This window comes from Pantherophis guttatus, chromosome 1 (genome assembly GCF_059756535.1).
Source record: "Pantherophis guttatus breed Tessera chromosome 1, ASM5975653v1, whole genome shotgun sequence".
Taxonomy (NCBI): Eukaryota; Metazoa; Chordata; class Lepidosauria; order Squamata; family Colubridae; genus Pantherophis; species Pantherophis guttatus.
This window is the reverse complement of record NC_142063.1, coordinates 18556711-18576018: the sequence shown is the minus strand read 5'-3', so window position 1 is coordinate 18576018 and position 19308 is coordinate 18556711. Positions and strand designations below refer to the sequence as shown.

General features: G+C 42.4%; 1 protein-coding gene across 6 annotated transcripts in view; it reads left to right on the top strand.

The window, feature by feature from the left end:
* The window catches only part of TCF3 (transcription factor 3), a 123533-nt gene that overhangs the window by 57610 nt on the left and 46615 nt on the right, over nucleotides 1-19308 (top strand). For 3 of the 6 annotated variants that reach the window (XM_034437723.3, XM_034437720.3, XM_034437722.3), the window contains exons 4-7: nucleotides 412-485; nucleotides 2348-2444; nucleotides 12920-12984; nucleotides 18742-18871. In XM_034437723.3, coding sequence (XP_034293614.1) covers nucleotides 412-485; nucleotides 2348-2444; nucleotides 12920-12984; nucleotides 18742-18871 — 366 coding nt within the window. The remainder of the gene's footprint in view (nucleotides 1-411; nucleotides 486-2347; nucleotides 2445-12919; nucleotides 12985-18741; nucleotides 18872-19308) is intronic. The other 3 variants (XM_087893969.1, XM_034437724.3, XM_034437721.3) reach the window with 1 other exon arrangement.

The window sequence follows — 19308 nt, the reverse complement described above, 5'->3', positions numbered from 1 at the left end:
GCTTTGGCTAAGAAAGAAAATAATTGGTTCCATTAACTGTCTCCTTCCCATCCACCCCCCTTCATAATTTGAGCATACTGAATTTTCCCACCTCCTTTCCTGTAATGTTCCTCTAGCCAAAGCAGCTTTTGGGAAAGGTAAGTGGTATGTGTTACAACTCCCTTGAGGTGTTACACATATTAAATAAAATTTGCCCTCTCACAATTTTGCCAAACATATCAACTGAGGCTCCTTTGAAGCTGAATCTGTGTGGAAAATTTGCAAAACAGGAAAAGTCAGTGTTGGTTTGGGATTTTCATCCAAATATTTTTGTATTTGTGAAAGGAAGAGTTAACTTTGAGAGAGTCTGTCCTTTGAAGATCCTGTAGATCAAAGTAATCTTTGTTTTTTCTCCCCCTCTTTCTCCGAAAGGTTTGGATGAGCGACCGACTTCAGGTTCTTGGGCAACAGGAGATCAGAACAACTCCACGTTTGACCAAGTCAGGGTAAGGATCGGGAAGATCTGTTCATTGCAAGATCCAAATGGATCTTTGGGGGTTTGTCCACACATGTGTCTTTTGAGATGGGAAAGTGAACTACCCGAATTCCCTTTTTCTTGAAAATGTAGGAAAAATAGCTTTCCTCTCACCCTAATTCTTGCTGAGCTATTTAATTTTGAGAAATCAAATCTTTAATTTTAAGGAATTATTTTCTGAGAGCATCCTGTCATATGTCCTATAGGAAATCAATCCATAAGCATGAGGTGAAAACAACAACTTTCTTGCTTGTATATGCTTAATGGGATCATATTTCAAAGATATTCTTTACCTTGCTCCTAAATCTCCCAGACCTGCTTACATATAATAATGTAAAATCGGTGCTTCTCATTCAGCTTATAGTCTAATACAGAAAAAAAAAGAGATGAAGAAGGAAGAGGAAATGACAGGCTTACGAATCAATTCTTAAAGTTCTATTGCAGTTCAAGTTAAGTTCAGATCATAAAATGATCATCTGGAATGGAAGTAGTTGAGAGAAAAACAGAGCCTGAAGGAATTGGTATTTTAACAAAGATGAGGTTTATTCCATGGAACCTAATGGAATGGCTGATATACACTAAGAGATTGTCCACGAGATTAAGGTTCTGCTTAGCTATCTCAGTGAATTGTTTGGTCATCTTGTTTTTGAGTCTGATCTGTCTTCCTTCCAACATTAATCATCCATCTTTTTGAACTATGTTTGACTTATTTTCTTTCCCACGATAATAGCAGGTGAAGAGAATGGTTTTTCCAGAACCTTCCCTGTTCTGGAGAGTACCATATTTATTTACTTATGGAATTTAGAAGCCACCCATCTAACTCTGAGGTGGATTCCGTCTTTTATGATGGAGGCTTTCTGTATGTGCTGAGGCTTTGTGATTTCCTCACTTCCCTCCATAACCCTGAGGCAGCATGGCTTAAGGGAAGTGTGTTGACTTATTTAACTTGTGCACCACTTCAGCCGAGACCCAGTCTGGTGTAAGGCATCAGGCTAGAAACCAGGAGATCGTGAATCCTAGTCTCGCGCCTTGGGCAAAAAGCCAACTGGTTGACCTTGGGCCAATCATCCTCTCTCAGCATAGGAAAGAGGCAATGGCAAAACACTTCTGAAAAACCTTGCCAAGAAACTTCAGGGACTTGTCCAGGCAGTCTTTGAGAATCGGGCATGATTGAACAGGAGGGGGAAAATGAAAAATGAGAGTATGTAGCAGTGATAGCTAACCTTTTTGCCATCGTGTGCCAAAAGCGGGGGGGGGACACGAGGGAGGGTCGCATGCACATGTGGCCACACCCCTAATGCAATGCGCCCCCCCGCGCATGCGCTTGCTCCCCCCCCGCTTTTGGCACATGATGGCCTGGTAGGCCTGTTTTTCGCCCTCCCCAGGCTCCAGAGGCTTTCTTGGAGCCTGGGGAGGGCGAAAATGGCCTTCCCCACCTCCCCAGAGGCCCTCCGGAGGCCGGAAACAGCCTGTTTCCCAACTTCCGGTGGGCCCAGAAGGCCCAAAAAATCAGCTGGCTGGCGCGTGCAGGTGTGCTGCAGCTGAACTAGGACAATGCTCACGTGCCCACCAATCTGGCTCCATGTGCCACCTGTGGCACACGTGCCATAGTTTTGCCATCCTGGGTATATAGAAACAGTTTGCTAGTCAGTTGGAGTTGATTTGATCCATTCCAAGATAGCTGGCCTTTATACGATCCAACTAAATTGAATTGTAAAGGTGTATTTTGATTTGGAAATGGTTCTGGGATACCCATAATCTTGTGGATTGAGATAGGAGTGGGTAGGCAATGTGCTTCATGACTACGGATACTAATTTTTTCCCCCCTTATAGCAGGGTTATGGCGAAGGTTCACACTACAGTGAACACAGGGACCTGCCATCCCATAACAGCATATCTTCGTCATCATTCCTGGGGTCTGGAATAGTAGGTAAGTGTCCCTGCTTGGAGCAAGTCTTGACATTGTAAAATTTTGCTCACCTGGAACTCTACCCACCAACAAGATGACTGCTGTATTTGATGGGACTGGTCCTGTTTGATTTTAGTAGAAAGGGAGATGATAGCAGAACGTAACCTGCTTTCTTCCTGGTCATCTCATCAGCCTTCTGATGATGCTTTGTTGACCACCTTGGTCAGGGGTCAGTAACCTATGGCTCCAGAGCCACATATGGCTCTTTGGGCCCTCTACTGTGGCTCCCTGCCAAGTGATCCCACCACTGGCTGGCCCCGTCCCTTGCCCTCCCCTCCCAGTCACTCTTCACCTGGCCTGAGAAGGTAAGGGAAATGGTGGGGGATGGAGACGCGGCCAGAGCAGAGACAGAGAGATACAGAAACAGCAGGGGAGAGAGAGACATAGAGAGATACAGAGGGGGGGGGAGGGAGGGAGGGAGGGGAGAGGGAGATATGTCAAAAGGATTTTGTGGTTCCCGGTATTTTTTAACAACTGGTTCTCTACCCTAATGACCGGCTGGGTAGGCGTGGCTAGGGGGGTGTCATGTGACCGATGGAAGTGAGTGACATCAAGTTGGCCACACCCACCCAGGTTTTGTGGCTCCCGGTGTTTTCTTTTCTGTGGGAAACGGGTCCAAATGGCTCTTTGAGAATTTAAGGTTGCAGACCCCTGACCTTGGTTATTAGTCTTTGTGTGACTTGTCTCTCAGCCATCACCATTTCCTGATTCCCTTGTGGGGAAGAAGGGGAAATGTCGATCTTGCTCAGAACCAAGAGAATCCTTACGTTCATAGGAATTATTGCAGGGCTCTTTAACACTGAATTTTTCTGGCTGCCCCCAGTTAAATGGAACCAGCAGCATCGCTTTTCTTGCAAGGCCATTTCTGAAGGTGAGGGGTCCTTGGTGCTGTCTGAGTCTGGTTGTTTTCTTACAGTTGTTTCATTACCCAGACTAGGTAACATCATCAACAGTGATGACGTGGCAGATAGTCCTCGAATTACGACCACAATTGAGCCCAACATTTATGTTGCTAGGTGAGACATTTGTTGAGTGAGTTTTGCCCCATTTTACGAACTTCCTTGCCAAAGTTGTTAAATGAATCACTGCAGTTGTAAAGTTAGTAACACGGTTGTTAAGTGAATCTGGCTTCCCCCGTTGACTTTGCTTCTCAGAAGGTCGCAAAATGGGATCGCATGACCGTTGGGACACTTGCAACAGTCATAAATACGAGTCAGTTGCCAAGCATCTGAATTCTGCTCACATGCCCAGGAGGATGCTGCAAAGGTCACAACTGTGAAAAATGGTCGTAAGTCACATTTTTCAGTGCTGTTGTAACTTTGAACGGTCACTAAACAAACTGTTGTAAGTCGAGGAATACCTGTACCTAGTTTGTGTAATGAAATGCCTGCAAGAAAACAACCAAGTTCATACAGCACCAAGGTTAACAGTAACAGAGTTGGACAGGAACTTGGAGGTCATCTAGTCCAACCCCCTGCTCACGCAGGAGACCTACACTAGGGATTCGAACCACCAAACTGCCAACCTTTCTGATCGACAAGCTCAGTGTTTTAGCCACTGAGCCACCAAGGATCCCTCATTTCAACCCAGATATTCTCCTTTGGAAGGGGTGTTTGTACATATAAAGCCACATGGCTCACATTTTTGAGGTACTCTTAACGGATCCCCCTCCCCCACACCTCCTGAGAGCATTTGTGAATTAATCAACGGTAAGGGAGAAAAGCAAAGGGGTTGGTGGGAATTATTTAACTGTTAGGAAGGAAACCAAACCGCCTGAGTAGATCTCTTTCAAGTAATTATTTCTAGCAATTAACTCCTTTTCAGGGCTAAGCTTGCTAATCTAGCCAGCATTGTAACTGGTGTGCATCCTGGACAATGGGTTTTAATCGGTTCACAGTCTTCCGCTCCTCCCTCCCAACTGCCTTTAATCTCAACATGTTATCTTTCCTCCTCTGTTCCCTTGCTAGGAATTATATACTTAATAGAATGATTGGTTTTGAAAATCCCATTTTTCTTCCAAATGCCACAGTGAGGGGGGAAACCCTTTGTGTTCCTTCAACCAGACCCTGAAATATCCACATGTTCGTGTTTGGCCACCAGCTGAGACATGTTAGCAATTTGTAGGGCAGAGGGGTACGCAAAAGAACCATTGCATCTTTCTCCTGAATGCCAGTCTTGCTGCCCTGGGATGGCCTGGCATATTTTTCTGGAACTTAATCCTCTGAACCGGAAGCTGTTGGGGTGTGTTCTGGCCAAGATCCTAGAATGTTGGGTTTTGCTTGTGCCTAGGATTACATTGGCTGTTTCCTGACTTAATGCTAAGCCAGGATTTGTTAACCATTGTGTGTTGAAACATCAAGAGCGTGTTCATTTACACCGCATGTGGGGAGGGGGGAGCAATAAATAGGTTAATTGATCCTGGAAAGTCAGCTGCCAACCAAATAGCATTTTGTGTAGATGAGCCAATGAATGCCAACCATAGTTAAACATACTTTTTTAAAAAATCCCCACAGGTAAGGTAGCTTCTTTCCCCCTCTGACTGAGAACTAACAAATTTGTATCTTTGCCTATCATTCTTTAGTGCGAGCAACAAACTGGGCAGAGCCAAGCTAAACCATAGTTTCCACAATACATTGAAAGCCTTACCTTAGGGTGAAGGCAACAAAACAGGGGCCTGGTGGCTCAGCAGACTGATAGCATTGTGATTAACACCAGCTGTCTGCAATTACTGTAAGTTCGAATCTCACCAGACTCAAGGTTGACTCAGCCTTCCATCCTTTCTAAGGTAGGCAAATTGAGGACCCAGTTTGTGTGGGCAATAAGCTGACTTTGTATAAATATACAAAAGTATGAAGGCTATTGCTTAACGCATTGTAAGCCGCCCTGAGTCTCCGGAGAAGGGCGGCATATAAATCAAATTTAAAAAAAAACATGGTTATTGCTAACCCAAGTGAAGCTTATTTGGATTGTGATTCTATTTTTGCAGGAGTCAAGCGCAAAAATTCACAAATGTCAAAAAGTTCACAAATGTATATCTGCATAAGGCCTATGAGGAGTAGATGTGAAATTCTGAATTTCTCCAACCTACTAATTGGATTAATTGCCTTCTCTCCTCCCCGCCCCCTCCAGCCAATCTGTCTCCTTATTAACAATTCTTAACCCTTTCGGAAACAGACGTCCTTTAGAGAGGCAATCAAAATTCAACATCACATCCTTCCTGCTAAGGCAACCTGCTTTCCAAGGCAGAATGTATTAGATCCATGCATAGGACGAGACATGTTTTCTGTTTCATATGTACTTCTACTGACCACCCTTATAGCAGTGTAGATTTCGTCATAATTTCCTGAAGTTAGCAGTGATGATTTTAAAATTAAATGGTCAGGTCTAAGAATTATCTGGGGGGGGGGAGACAAAAAGGTCCTAGGACTGTACCAGTTATCTGACAGGAGTGGGGGGAGGTCCTGAGACTGAAGCCAGTAGTTCTTTGGGCATTTTGATAGTGTTAACCATCTTGAAATCAAGCAATAACAGATGCATGATCGCTATTATAATAGCTGGCACTTGAAAACATACCAGCTTTTAATATACAGTCCTCAACTTACGACCATAATTGAGCCTCAAATTTCCATTGCTAAGCAGGACAGTAGCTAAGTGAGTTTTGCCCCGTTTTGCGACCTTTCTTGCCACAGTTATTAAGGGAATCACTGCCGTTGATAAGTTAGTAACATGGTTGTTAAGTGAATCTGGCTTCCCCGTTGATTTTGCTTGTTCAGAAGGTCACAAAAGGTGAAAATTCAAAATGCCAAGCCTTTGAATTTTGATCCCGTGACCATGGGGACGCTGCAACGGTCGTAAGTGTGGGGAAATGGCCCTAGGTCGCTTCTTTCATTGCTGTAGTAACTTCAAACGGTCCCGAAATGAATGGTTGTAAATCGAGGACTACCTGTATTACAAAATGAGGGGCAAGGAAGGAGAGATGGCTGCAGTTCTCTTCTCCCACCAGCCTCGCGTCATGTCTAAGCAGCAGCCCTGATTTGAAGGCATCCGTGTGTAAACTCCCAGTAGGCCGAACAAATTGCCTGTGTGGAACACACCTGTTCTTCCCTGATGAAATCCATTGTCAAATGGAGAAAGATACCCTAAAGTCACTGGTGTGTCTCTCTTACTCTGCAGCTTTGCTTTAATTTGGTTCATTGGTTGCAACTCTGAATGTTATGTGTGTATGCATGCATGTAGCTAGGGCCATTATCTCAACCGTATTGCAACTCTGCAGAAAGGATTCAGGATTGTTGTGTGCCAAAATCAAGAAATCCCTGCAGGCAAAGCCTCACGGAATTTCCATCTTGACTATTCCTTTGCAATGATGACCTATCCATGACCTGCAATTTGTATATTAATGGCCCTTACATGATTCAGATTTCTTATTTAACCATGATTTGGTTGGTGTGCTAGACCTTTGTTATTTCCAGTTCATTCATATTTGAAAATTAAGTTTGTATTTTAATTTATTCCCGAAGGCTTTGAAAAAGAGTCATAGAGTCGTAATGAGAGAATCTGACAACTTCCATTTAGCTTAGCTGTTTATTTCCCCAGTGTTAAGGTTATTTTGCCTGGTTTCCTCCCGTTTATGAATTTTCAAGAGGGTCTGCATAAAAATTTGCATGAATTTTGTCCATTTTTTCCTTATGCTGTACAATCTACTTTTGCACACAATTTTCCAATACTTGCATTCTTTGGAAGCCATTTCTCACTAAGGGTTGGGTTTGCCCAAATAACGCAATTTTTGGAATTCAGAAAAATACAGATTTGAGTGTATTATTGTTTTTTAGGTTTATAGAACTTAGAGATGTAAGAATTTTGTAAGCTTCAATTAAAATGTTTGCCGTGCAAAAGTTGTTCCCTATTTCCAGCCAAAAAAAGACATCTGAGACCCAATGGGCATAGGTTGAAGGTGGATAATGAGTATCCCTTTCCATTTTATAGCTCCAGAAATTCACCAAAATTGTATTTCTGAAATTTGGCTGCAAAAATGTTGAAAAATGTAGAGCCGTGGTGGCGCAGTGGTTAAAATGCAGTATTGCAGCCTAATTCTGACAGCTGCCAGCAGTTTGATCCTGACTGGCTCAAGGTTGATTCAGCCTTCCATCCTTTCTGAGAAAAAAATTCCTGACAGTTAGAACAATTAATCAATGGAACAAGTTGCCTTCAGAAGTTGTGAATGCTCCAACACTGGAGATTGGACAACTATTTGTTTGAAATGGTATAGGACAGGGGTGTCAAACTCGATTTCATTGGGGGCCGCATCACGGTTGTGTTTGACCTTGGGGGGCTGGGATGAGCGTGGCCTGGGTGGGTGTGGCCGGCTTGATGTCACTCACGTTGCGAGCACCTATGAGCGCTCTGCCAGCAAAAATGGAGCTTGGGAGTGCTGCCCGTGGCCCTTGCGAGCTCTGTTTTCGGCTGCGATGGCCTCCTGCAACCCTCTGCCAGTGAAAACGGAGCTCAGGAGGACTGCACACAGCCCTCCCGAGCTCCGTTTTCACTGGCAGAGGCACTGCGGGGCAGTCCTTCGCTGTTTCCAGGAAAGCCCCATGGGTCAGATCTAAACACCCCGCGAACCGGATCCGGCCCCCAGGCCTTGAGTTTGACACCCCTGGTACAGGGTTTCCGGCCTAAGTACAGGGTTGAACTGGAAGACCTTCAAGATCCCTTCCAACTCTGTTATTCTATTCTATTCTTTAATTCTTCTGAGGTAAAATGAAGACCCAGATTGTTGGGGGCAATAAGTTGACTCCATAAACAGCTTAGAAAGGACTGTAAAGCATTATGGAGTAGTATATAAATCTAAGCGCTAATGCTTGTGGGAAGGAACCCAGTCTAAGTGCTATTGCTATTTCTAGGGATACAAATAGTCCTCAACTTACTAGTCACTTAACAACTATTCAAAGTTATGACAGACTTCAAAAAAGCTACTTACGACTCATCCCCAAAGTTACAACTGCCCCCTCCACCCCCCACCCCTCCCCCTGCGTTACATGATTGCATTTCAGGCACTTGGCAACCGGCTCGCATTTATGTCCTGTTGCAGCATATTATGGTCACGTGGCTACAATTTACGATATTTTTTGACGTTTTATAGCAGAAAATGGTTTTAAAAAAAAACCCTCCTGTTGGATACATTTGGATTTGCTTAACAACCCTGTGGTTCGCTTACTTATTGCGATGACTTCACTTTACCACCATTGTAAAAATGGTCACAAAAATCAAATTTGGTCACGTGGTAACCTGCTTAACCACCACAACAACTTACAGCCAAAATTCTGGGTTCAGTTGTGGTTGTAAGTCAAGGTCTACAATCTAAGTCAATGTGCCGTGCCTCCTCCTTTATTCCTTTTTGCTAAAATACAGGAGGAAATTAGTGCATTAGATGTGCTTGGTATATCTATTTTGTCTCACCGGAAAAAGGCTTTGCTCGTTGCAGGGACATCATGAAGACCTTGTCTCTTGCAGCACTTAGAACTCAAGGGGGAAATAATTAACATTAAATTAAAAATTAAAATACAAGTGCCTAGCCACAAAAATAATATTAACTTGGACGTATTAGCAAATACATGGCAATTGATTAAAAGAAAATAACACGGACTCACACTAAGCCAGGAAGTAATTTCTAAAGTGCTTTTTTTTCCTTGGGATAAGAGAGCCGGCCGAGAAAGAGGAAAATCCCCCCCCCCCCGCCATTTACTTCCCCTCTCATCCTGATCTTGTCAAGATTAATTCCTGTGCATAGCTATAGAAGCTCCAATCTAGAAGGAAAGATCTTGCCATTTGCTTTTCGAAGGCTCCTGAACGTCTCTGTTGTGGTTTAACCCGAGTCAGCACGGTGGCAAAAAAACCACCAGGGCTATTTTTATGCGGTGGGAGGGGGGCGGAGAGTAGAATGAGGGCAGTCATATGGCAAAATTAGTTCCTAAACCGCTTTTAAAAAATTAGGTCAGTTAAAAGATTTCGCCCTACAACCTTTTGACCTCCTGTTTACTTAATGCTAAGCCTCTCAAATGAATGGGAATGTGCGTGGCATAATGCCTGTTTGCTGTTGAAAAATGTTATATCACCGCTGGGTTTTCCAACCGGTGTACATTTGAGAAAAGTCAGGATCGGCCTTGATGGCCAAATGACTGCCTCTGAAGGACATCTGCTGGGAGACTGGTGGACTTCCTGGTGCAGGTGGGTGGGCCATGGTGAGAACAGGCAGCTGAACCAGATGGGACCAGGGGATCTGAGCCAGCTGTTTGCATTTGTGTGAATGACATTTATTTTAGTGTGAGTTTTCAGCATGGGAGAAGTAGTTGTCAGGTGTGAAAGACCAAGTTCACACATGAAGTTTCAATAAACTGATTTTTTTTGCTGAAAGCCTATGTGCAGGAATCTTTTATTGCTAAAAGCTTATGCACAGGAACTTTTTATTACTAAAACCCTATGCACAGGAATCTTCTCAACTAACAGTGGACACCTGCTTAGAGTTAGATAAGAGTCAACGGCACTTAAAGGGGGCTAGACTCAGTTCTCTTATGGCTACGTAGGGATTCTAGGCTGATCCTCCTTTTCACCCCACCCCACGTTTTGCCATCCATTCTCCCAACATTAGCTGAAATAATTTGAGCTCTGTGATACAGTTATATGCTAAAGTCTAACAGCCTCTTAAGTCTTTAAACAAATGTCTATGGAGATCCTCTGTTATCCAGGTCGTGGTTGTCCCAAAGATGCTTTTTCAAAAGGCAACTGGACTTTGTTTTTCCTTGAAGACATTTCTCTTCCCATCCAAGAAGCTTCCTCAGTTCTCTTATTCTTGAATGAGAAGCGAAACATCTTCAAGGAAAGACAAAGTCCAGTTTCCTTTTTGGGGGGGGGGAAACACCTTTGGGTCTTGCCATGAAGCTGGGGGAAGATGCAGAAAAGAGGACCGGAAATTTGGATAATTCAGAGGAACCTCCTTTGGAAGGCAGCTGGAGAGTTAGAAGTTCTGGCAAGAGCGAAGGCTGATCTTGCTTCTGAGCCCCACTCTCTCCACCAGCAGACTAACTGGCTGCTACCCAAAACAAACTTTGAATTAGATGGAATGAAGGGGTTCAGCCAGCAAACAGTTAGGAGATTGCAATATACAGTCCTGGCGAGATCATTGGACAAGGAAAAAGCTGGGTTTGAATCCTTATGGTATTTTTGACTGGCACGCCATCTTACCCTGATTACATTGCTTGGAGGATGAAAAATCTTAAAAAGTAGGGAGAAATATCAATGGCTGCAAGCTAATTTGGAGAGGGGGAGTGGGGGCCTAAGAAAGGAAAAAGAAGGCAGATACTGGGGAGGTTCTGGTGAAAGCAAATTTATCTGTGTTATCCTGGCTTTCTCGCCTTTTAAAAAATGATAATTAACACTAAACAGTTATTCTTATCTCCATAAATGCAATCTGAGGTTTGTATGAGTGTGTATACATCAGTGAGAGGGTGACTTTGGCATGCATTCTTTCCCATGAGTGTAAAATGTATGTCTAATGTTACGTCCATACGGCCCCATAAACATCCTGTCTGTGTATAAAACATTGTTTCTGGAATAAAGGGGCCCGCTGAAAAATGTTTTATTTCATTTCCTTATAAGATTTGGCATAGAGGGAACTGGTTTTTTTTTTTTTTTTAGCAGAGGGAATAAGTATGGTTACAAGATGCTTCATCCATGTCTCAGATAAGATCTAGACTTTTGCCCAGGGCCACAGAAATTATAATGCTTTATTGATGCAATATGTGGAAGCATAGAAGAGTTCTCATATGAAATGGGGTCTTCTTCTCAGCTAGAATATGGAAAAGAGGGAATCTTTTCACCTAGAACAGAGGTGTCAAACCCAAGGCCCTCAGGCCAGATCCAGCCCACAGTGTGGTCGGATCTGGCCCGCAGGCCCATCCTGGTCTACCCAATGTGAAGAGGAAAGATTGGGCCAGCATAGCTTCGGCCTGGTCTACCCAGTGCAAAGAGGAAAGATTGGGCCAGGATGGCTTCGGCCCAGTCTACCCAGTGCGAAGAGGAAAGATCAGGCAGTGTAGCGTTGGCCTGGTCTACCCAATGCAAAGAGGAAACATGCCAGCAGTTTGGGGAATGGCGTCAAGCTGGCCACGCCTGCCCAATTGGCCACACCCACCTGGCCCCCTGACGTCAACCACAGTCCTGATGCGGCCCTCAATGAAATTGAGTTTGCCACCCCTGACCTAGAATATAGAGAAGATAGGATCTTCTCAGCTAGAATATGGAGAAAGTGAGGGTCTTCTCAACCAGAAAATGGAGAGGATGGGGTCTTTCCAGCTAGAATGTGGAGAAAATGGGGTCTTTTCAGCTGAAGTATGGAGAGGTCTTCTCAACTAGAAATTTATAGGGTTACTTGTTTCAATTCCGAAAAAAGCACACTAATTTTATTTCGTTTTGTTTTATTTTAAAGTTATTGCCAACGCGCCAAGTATCTCAGCAGCTACGTATAATATTTATTTTGGATGTTGTTGTTTTTTATTGTTTTAAAATGCTCTCAGTGTTTTAATTATGTTTTTGAATTGTAAACTGCTGAGAATCATTGAGATGGGCAGCTATAGAAATTGAATAAAAAATAATAATAATACTGGTTTGAGAAAATCTGGGATATTGGCGGTTGGTAGGGAAGTGCAGTGATTTGAATCCAAAATTGAAGAGGTGCCACAAATACGGCTGCAACACCCATCAGCGTTTCCTCTGAGAAGCCGCGTCTTCTTTTGGGAGCTCATATAGCAGCCAGGAAAATATCCTTTTGAGTTATCCAGATATGCAACAAGCTGTTTCAGGGCGTGCTGTTGCTACCTCCTAAACTCAAATGTATATTTTCCTGCAATCCTACAGCAACAACGCAAGCCCGGGAAAACATGCACTTTTTAAAGGATGTGCCAACTGTTGCAGAGTAACTTTCTGGCTTCAGATACAGAACATTGCACATCCCAAGATGTTGGATTTCCAACAAAGCTCCAGCAGATGAGGGAAATTTTTGTTTTCTAGCTGTATTCTGACTTACGTCTCCATTTATGGGTAATTTTCCAACACTTCCGATTTGCTCCCAGCAGGTTGGAGGTGAGACTAAGATGTAAAAATTCTCTTTATCACCAGCTCTTGGGGCATTCACTGTTGGGGAACCCTGGTGTACATAAACAGGCTGCCTTGAGATATCGTTGAACTGTATCTTTATTTTTAACCCTGATTTAACTTTTAGAAGGTTGAATTGGGTTTTGAGGGTGTCTGATAAAAAGATGCAACAGAATTGGAAGATGAATAGAACGGGAGGATTAATCCCCATCACCAGGATGCCTACCTGCTTTCAACCATCCTAATATTTTCCCAGACAGACTTTTGTCTCTTTGATTCTTGATCTCTAGGAAAAGGTACAGAAAGAAGCAACTACCCATTTGGAAGAGATGCAGGCATGCCAGCTATCAATCAGGTAAGCAAGGCTGCTCTTTTATTTTAGTTAATTCATTAATTTGAAGTGTGTTTTAAAGATTTATTCAGCAAAGTCTTGATCTTTTAGAACAGGGGTCTCCAAACTCGGTAACTTTAAGACTTGTGGACTACAACTCCCAGAATTCCCCAGCCAGCATGACTGCCTGTGGAATACTAGGAGTTGAAGTCTGCAAGTCTTAAAGTTGCCAAGTTTGGGAACTCTTGTCTTAGAACAAAGAGATGTATGTTTTCTTTCTCGTAAGCAGAATAAGGGAATTTCACTTTTCCTCTAGGGTGCATTACAGAACATATGAATTGGAAGGGATCTTATAGGTCATCTCGTCCAAATCCCCTGCTCATTTCAGGAAACCACTAAATCATTCCACAATAGTGGGAGGGGAAGCTATTTAATCCCCATTTGAAAAAGTCCACAAGGGAGAGCCGTCATCTAGCCTCCAAGGGGGAATCAACTGCTGAAGCTCTCTGGTTTTCAAATCTAGCTTAAGTCTTGCTGTTTATCCAAAAGAGATGCGCCAGACTAGACCAAGTCCTGCTAATCCAGCATTTTCATTTTTTTCAATTCTGATCAGGATCTGGGTAGCTTCACAAGTAGAGTTTCTCTACCTGTCCATCCGTCCATCCATCTACTCATCCATCCATCCCTATCCCTATAGCTATATACACTGCTCAAAAAAATAAAGGGAACACAAGCAGAAGACATCCGAGATCTGAATGAATGAAATAGCCTTATTAAATACTTTGTTTGTTACATACAGTAGTTTTGTGTTCCCTTTAGTTGTTTGAGCAGTGTATAAACTACTGTATGTAAAGAACAAAGTATTTAATAAGGCTATTTCATTCATTCAGATCTCTGATGTCTTCTGCTTGTGTTCCCTTTATTTTTTTGAGCAGTATATTATAGCTATAGCTATATAGTTATATATCTATAGTTCTAGCTATAGATACTATATATAGTTATATAGCTATAGTTATAGCTATAGCTAGCTATTATTTGTCCCTATTATCTAGCTATCTGCCTAGATCGATCGATCGATCAATCGTAATTAGAGTTGTGCAGGAAGTTTGAAAGGAAAGTCATTGTGACTGTTTTGAGATCTGCTGCTTGTTTATTCTCTCCTTGCAAATGGAGTTTGCATTACATTCCCATGTTCAAATACCTTCACTTCCTTGGGTTTTCCTCCCCCTCCAATTAAAAAAAAAGAGTCTTTTTTTTTTTTTTTTTTTGCAATAGTGTAAAAACTGCCTGTGTCCAAACACTGTAAACTGGTAACCCCTGACTCTCCTTGTGACTTTCTTGCAATCTGCCCAGAATGCTGGGCTAAACGGACTTGGAGATTCATCCTTCATGGTTTGTGTTACAATCTGTGGACACAGAGATGAGGTTTAAACCACGGGTCTCTAAACTTGGTAAGTTTAAGACAACTTGTGGACTTCAACAGCATGGCTGGCTGAGGAATTCTGGGAGTTGAAGCCCACAGTCATTAAAGTTGCCATATTTGGAGACCCCTGGTATAGACAAATGATTTGTTGAAGGAAGCCAGCACCACACAAATGAGAGATCCTCTCAGTTTCATAGTTATGCTAGTCATTCCTGCCGGTTGATGTTCTCTAAATATTTTGGATTATAACTCTCATCCTAATGGGTATGTCATCTGCGAATTACAGTGGTTATTCCCAACCGACATATTTGGAATGTGCTAGGTTGGGGAAGAGAACGGGCAGTGAGTAATTGCTCCATTTTATTATATATATATATATATATATATATAATATATTATATTATATTATATTATATTATATTATATTATATTATATTACATTACATTACATTACATTACATTACATTACATTATATTATATTAATTTATACACACACACACACACACACACACACCGTATTTTTTGGACTATAAGATGCACCTGACTATAAGATGTACCTAAATTTAGAAGAGGAAAACAGCACAAAAAAGTTTTTGGCCTCCGTGCGCCCCATTTTCGCCCCATTTTCCAGCCCATTTTCGAAGCTCTTTTTGGCCTGCTTTTGGGGCTTTTTTCAGCCTATCTTTGGAAAAAATGGACCGAAAAAAGCCTCGAAAACAGGCTGAAAAAAGCCTTGAAAACAGGGCTGAAAAAGGCCAAAAAAAGGGGCGTGTGGAGGCTAAAAAACGGGACTTTGGCAATATTTGGTCTATAAGACACGCAGACATTTTCACCCCCTTTTGGGAGACAAAAAAGTGTGTCTTATAGTCCGAAAAATATGGGGTATAAATATATATATTCTCTCCCATCCCATCCCCACCTGCCTGAACAGAGCTGTGCCACAATTGCGTGTTCCTTTCTTCTAAAGGAAAAATAAGATAAGATCCTAAAATGGTGGCAGGAGAAAAAAAAAAAAAAAAGGTTTTTTTTCAAAAAAAAAAAAAACATTAGACCAATTTTTCCAAAACTTCTGAGACAGGCGGATTTATATATATATATATATATATATATTTCTGCTGAATTTCAAAGCAGATGTGCAAGGACTGCTATGGGTGCCAAAATAGATGTAATTTTAAAAACAGAACAGGAGACTTGCCAGCCGGCCATGTGTTTAAATAGTATGGGTTTGGAGTTTGCTTGTGTTGTTGTTGTTTTAATTTGCTTTCTGGGAGGAGGAGGAGGAGGAGGAGGAGAGAGACATAATTGAAAGGGTGACGTCATGAATGGAAGAGTCAGTGGGAAGAGCAAGGCTCTTGCTGTGCAGACCATAAATCAAGGGGAAGAAAGCATAGCCTGTAAGTTTTTCTCAGGCAAGGGGTCTGCCAAATCCAACATTATTGGTGAGACACAGTCTAAACATTTCCAGCAACAACTCTTCCGTGGTAGAATGCTTTTGAACAAGGAGTTTTCATTTTTCGCCCCCCCCCCCCAATACAGGTAGTCCACGGGAATGGTGTGATGGCCTAGAGGTGGAGCTCTCGCCTCACAATCAGGAGGCTGTGAGTTCGATCCTAGGTAGAGGCAGATATTTCTCTCTCTGGGCACACTGAAAATATAACTGCTGAACAAAATTCTGCATTGGCAACAGGAAGGGCATCCGGCCATTAAATACTCTGCTGGCTCCACTCAGTTGCCAAGACAGACTCCACCCCGCAAGGGATTATGGGGTCGTTAAACGATGATGATTAATACAGGTAGTCCTCGACTTATGACCACAATTGAGTCTAAAATTTTGGTTGTTAACTGAGACATTTGTTCAGTGAATTTTGCCCCATTTTACGACTTTTCTTGACACAGTTGTTAAGTGAATTGCCGCAGTTTATAAATTAGTGACACGATTATTAAGCGAATCTGGCTTCCCCATTGACTTTGCTTGTCAGAAGGTCGTAAAACTGTGATCCCATGATCCTGGACACAGCAAAGGTCATAAATATGAAACCCGTTGTCAAGCATCTGGATCTTGTTCATGTGATCATGGGGATGCAGCAATGGTTGTAAGTGTGAAAAATGATCGTAAATCACATTTTTCAGTGCCGTTGTAACTTTGAACGGTCACTAAATGAACTGTTATAAGTCGAGGACTACCTATACTTACTAGTTACTGGTCTTGTAAGAATTGGTAGAGATGAAAATTCTGATGATACAAAACCAGATGTTTCTCAAGTGTTCCTCAAGTAAGACATAAAAAAGGAACAGTTCCCCTTTACTACAGGTAGTCTTCAACGTACAACAGTTCGTTTAGTGACCATTCAAAGTTACAACAGCACTGAAAAAAGTGACATTTTTCACACTTACGACCATTGCAGCACCCCCTTGATCACATGAGCAAGATTCAGATGCTTGGCAACTGACTCATATTTATGACGGTTGCACTGTCCTGGCATCATGGATCCCTTTTTGCGACCTTCTGACAAGCAAAGTCAATGGGGAAGCCAGATTCACTTAACAACCATGTTACTAACTTAACTACTGTACTGATTCACTTAACATTTGTGGCAAGAAAAGTTGTAAAATAAAACAATTCACTTAACAAATGTTTCACTTAGCAACAGAAATTTGGGGCTCAATTCTGGTTGTAAGTCGAGGACTACCTGCATTTGTCTTCCAATATCTAATGTTTGTTTATTTGTAAAATTTACTTATTTGTAAAATTTATTAGCCGCCCATTTTGCCACAAGGTAGAATGTTTAGAATAGAAATGAGACCTTGGCACCCTAACTGTGACACTCCCAAGATTTTGCTGCCAAAGATAGTCCTCCACTTATAACCATTTGTTTAGTGAATGTTTGAAGTTACAACGGTGCAAGGGGAAAAAAAAGACTTACGACCAATCATTTGCAAAGGTTGCAGTATCCTGTGGTCATGTGATCACCATTAGCAACTTTCCAGATGTCCTTTGGCAAGCAATGTCAGCGGGGGAAGCCGGATTTATTTAATGACCACATAATTCATTTAACAACTATGGCAAAAAAGGTCAAAATCAGGGTGTGATTCACTTAACTTAGCATTGCTTAGCAGTGGAAATTCTTGTCCCAATGGTTGTCGCAAGTTGAGAAGTAGCTGTAATGCATTTCTTATCTTTTTTCAAAATTAAAAATGGAAATCCTCCCTCTTGTTTGCTTTCTTATGCATTTATTTGGAAAACTTATATAGACCCCCTATTTTAGACATGATAATCCTAGGTAGCTCACATCAACATTCATAAAAACAAGGGTATAGACAAACCCGCAAAATCCTACTAAAGACATACTTCTCACCATAGCCCCACAATATCTCATTAAATCTACATTGAGTGGGCTCATTTCTAGCCCAATGCTTGAACCAGATCTTCACCATATCTGAAAGGCTAAAATGATGGGAACCCTCCAAATATTTAATTTCCTCCTTAATCCTTCCTTCCTTCCTTCCTTCTTTCCATCCATCTCCAGGAAGTAAAATCCTCGTCTTATGACCACTATTGAGACCACAATTTCCATTGCTAAGTAAGGCGTTTGTTAAGTGAGTCGCACCTGATTTTACAATCTTTTTTTATCATGGTTGTTAAGTGAATCAAGAAGTCGTTAAGCAAACCCTGCTTTCCCCATTGACTTTGTTTGTTGGAAGCCAGCTGGGAAGCCCGCAAATGGTGATCACGTGATCCCAATATGCTGCAACCACGATAAATGCATGCCAATGGCCAAATGCCCAAATTTTGATCACGTGATCATTGGGGGATTGCTAGTTGTGACTAGTTGTAAGTCACTTTTTAAAGTGTCTTTAATTTTGAACAAACAAACAAATGGTTGTAAGTCAAGGACTATCTGTAGTCCGTAAACTGGAGAGTACCATTTGACCAAAGTTGAAGAATCTACGGCCTACCAGAAGTTGCTAAACTACAACTACCAGCATCCCTTTCCTGGTAAAGATGAGGAATCTGCGGCCTACCAGAGGTTGCCAAACTACAACTACCAGCATCCCTTTCCTGTTGGACATGCCGGATAGGACCGGGTGTCTTGGACTACAATCCCTGTGCTATTGCAGAGGTTGAAGTCCATCCTACCCGGAGGTTATCATTGAGGAAGGTTGCTATGGATTTCTGCCAAGTTGGCAAAGGTATGAAAGAACTAGACTAGCCAAACCGGAATATAAACCTGGCACTATCGCTCCCATGCGTCCACACCTGGTGCTCGGCTTCTCGTTTTGGAAAACCATGTTCGGCAAGAGATTTGGGTTTTGTTCAGGCTGTGATGGTGCACTCTTGTTTTTCTTGTTTCTGCAGCCTGGCTTTCTGCCTAGCGAAATAGGGATTTCGAGTCCCAGCACGCTCTCCCCAACGGGGGTGAAGGGAAGCTCGCAGTACTACCCATACGCCAACAACCCTCGCAGGAGAGTCGCAGACAGCAACATAGGTATGTGGCCTTAGTGAGGGTGTTGGCTGGAGCAGTTGCCTTTGTGAGGGATGTGTGTAGTAAAAATTCTCTGTTGCAAAGGAGGAAGATCAAAAGACATTTCCTGTCAGGGTCTCACTGTAGCCCTTCCATTACAGAAAGTTCCTTTCCTATTGTTTTGAGAGTTTCTCAGATTCATTTAAACCACTGTTGTTCAACCTTAGCAATTTTAAGATGTGTGGACTTCAGTTTCCAAATTCCCTGTGCAGCATGCTGGCTGGGGAATTCTGGGAATTGAAGGCCATACAGTTTAATTGCCAAGGTTGAAAAATACTTATCTAAACTTTAAGACTTGTGGACTTCAACTCCCAACCTGCATTGCTGGCTGAGGAACTCTGGGAGTTGAAGTCCACAAGTCTTAAAGTTGCCAAGGTTGAAGACCCCTGATGTAAACCACC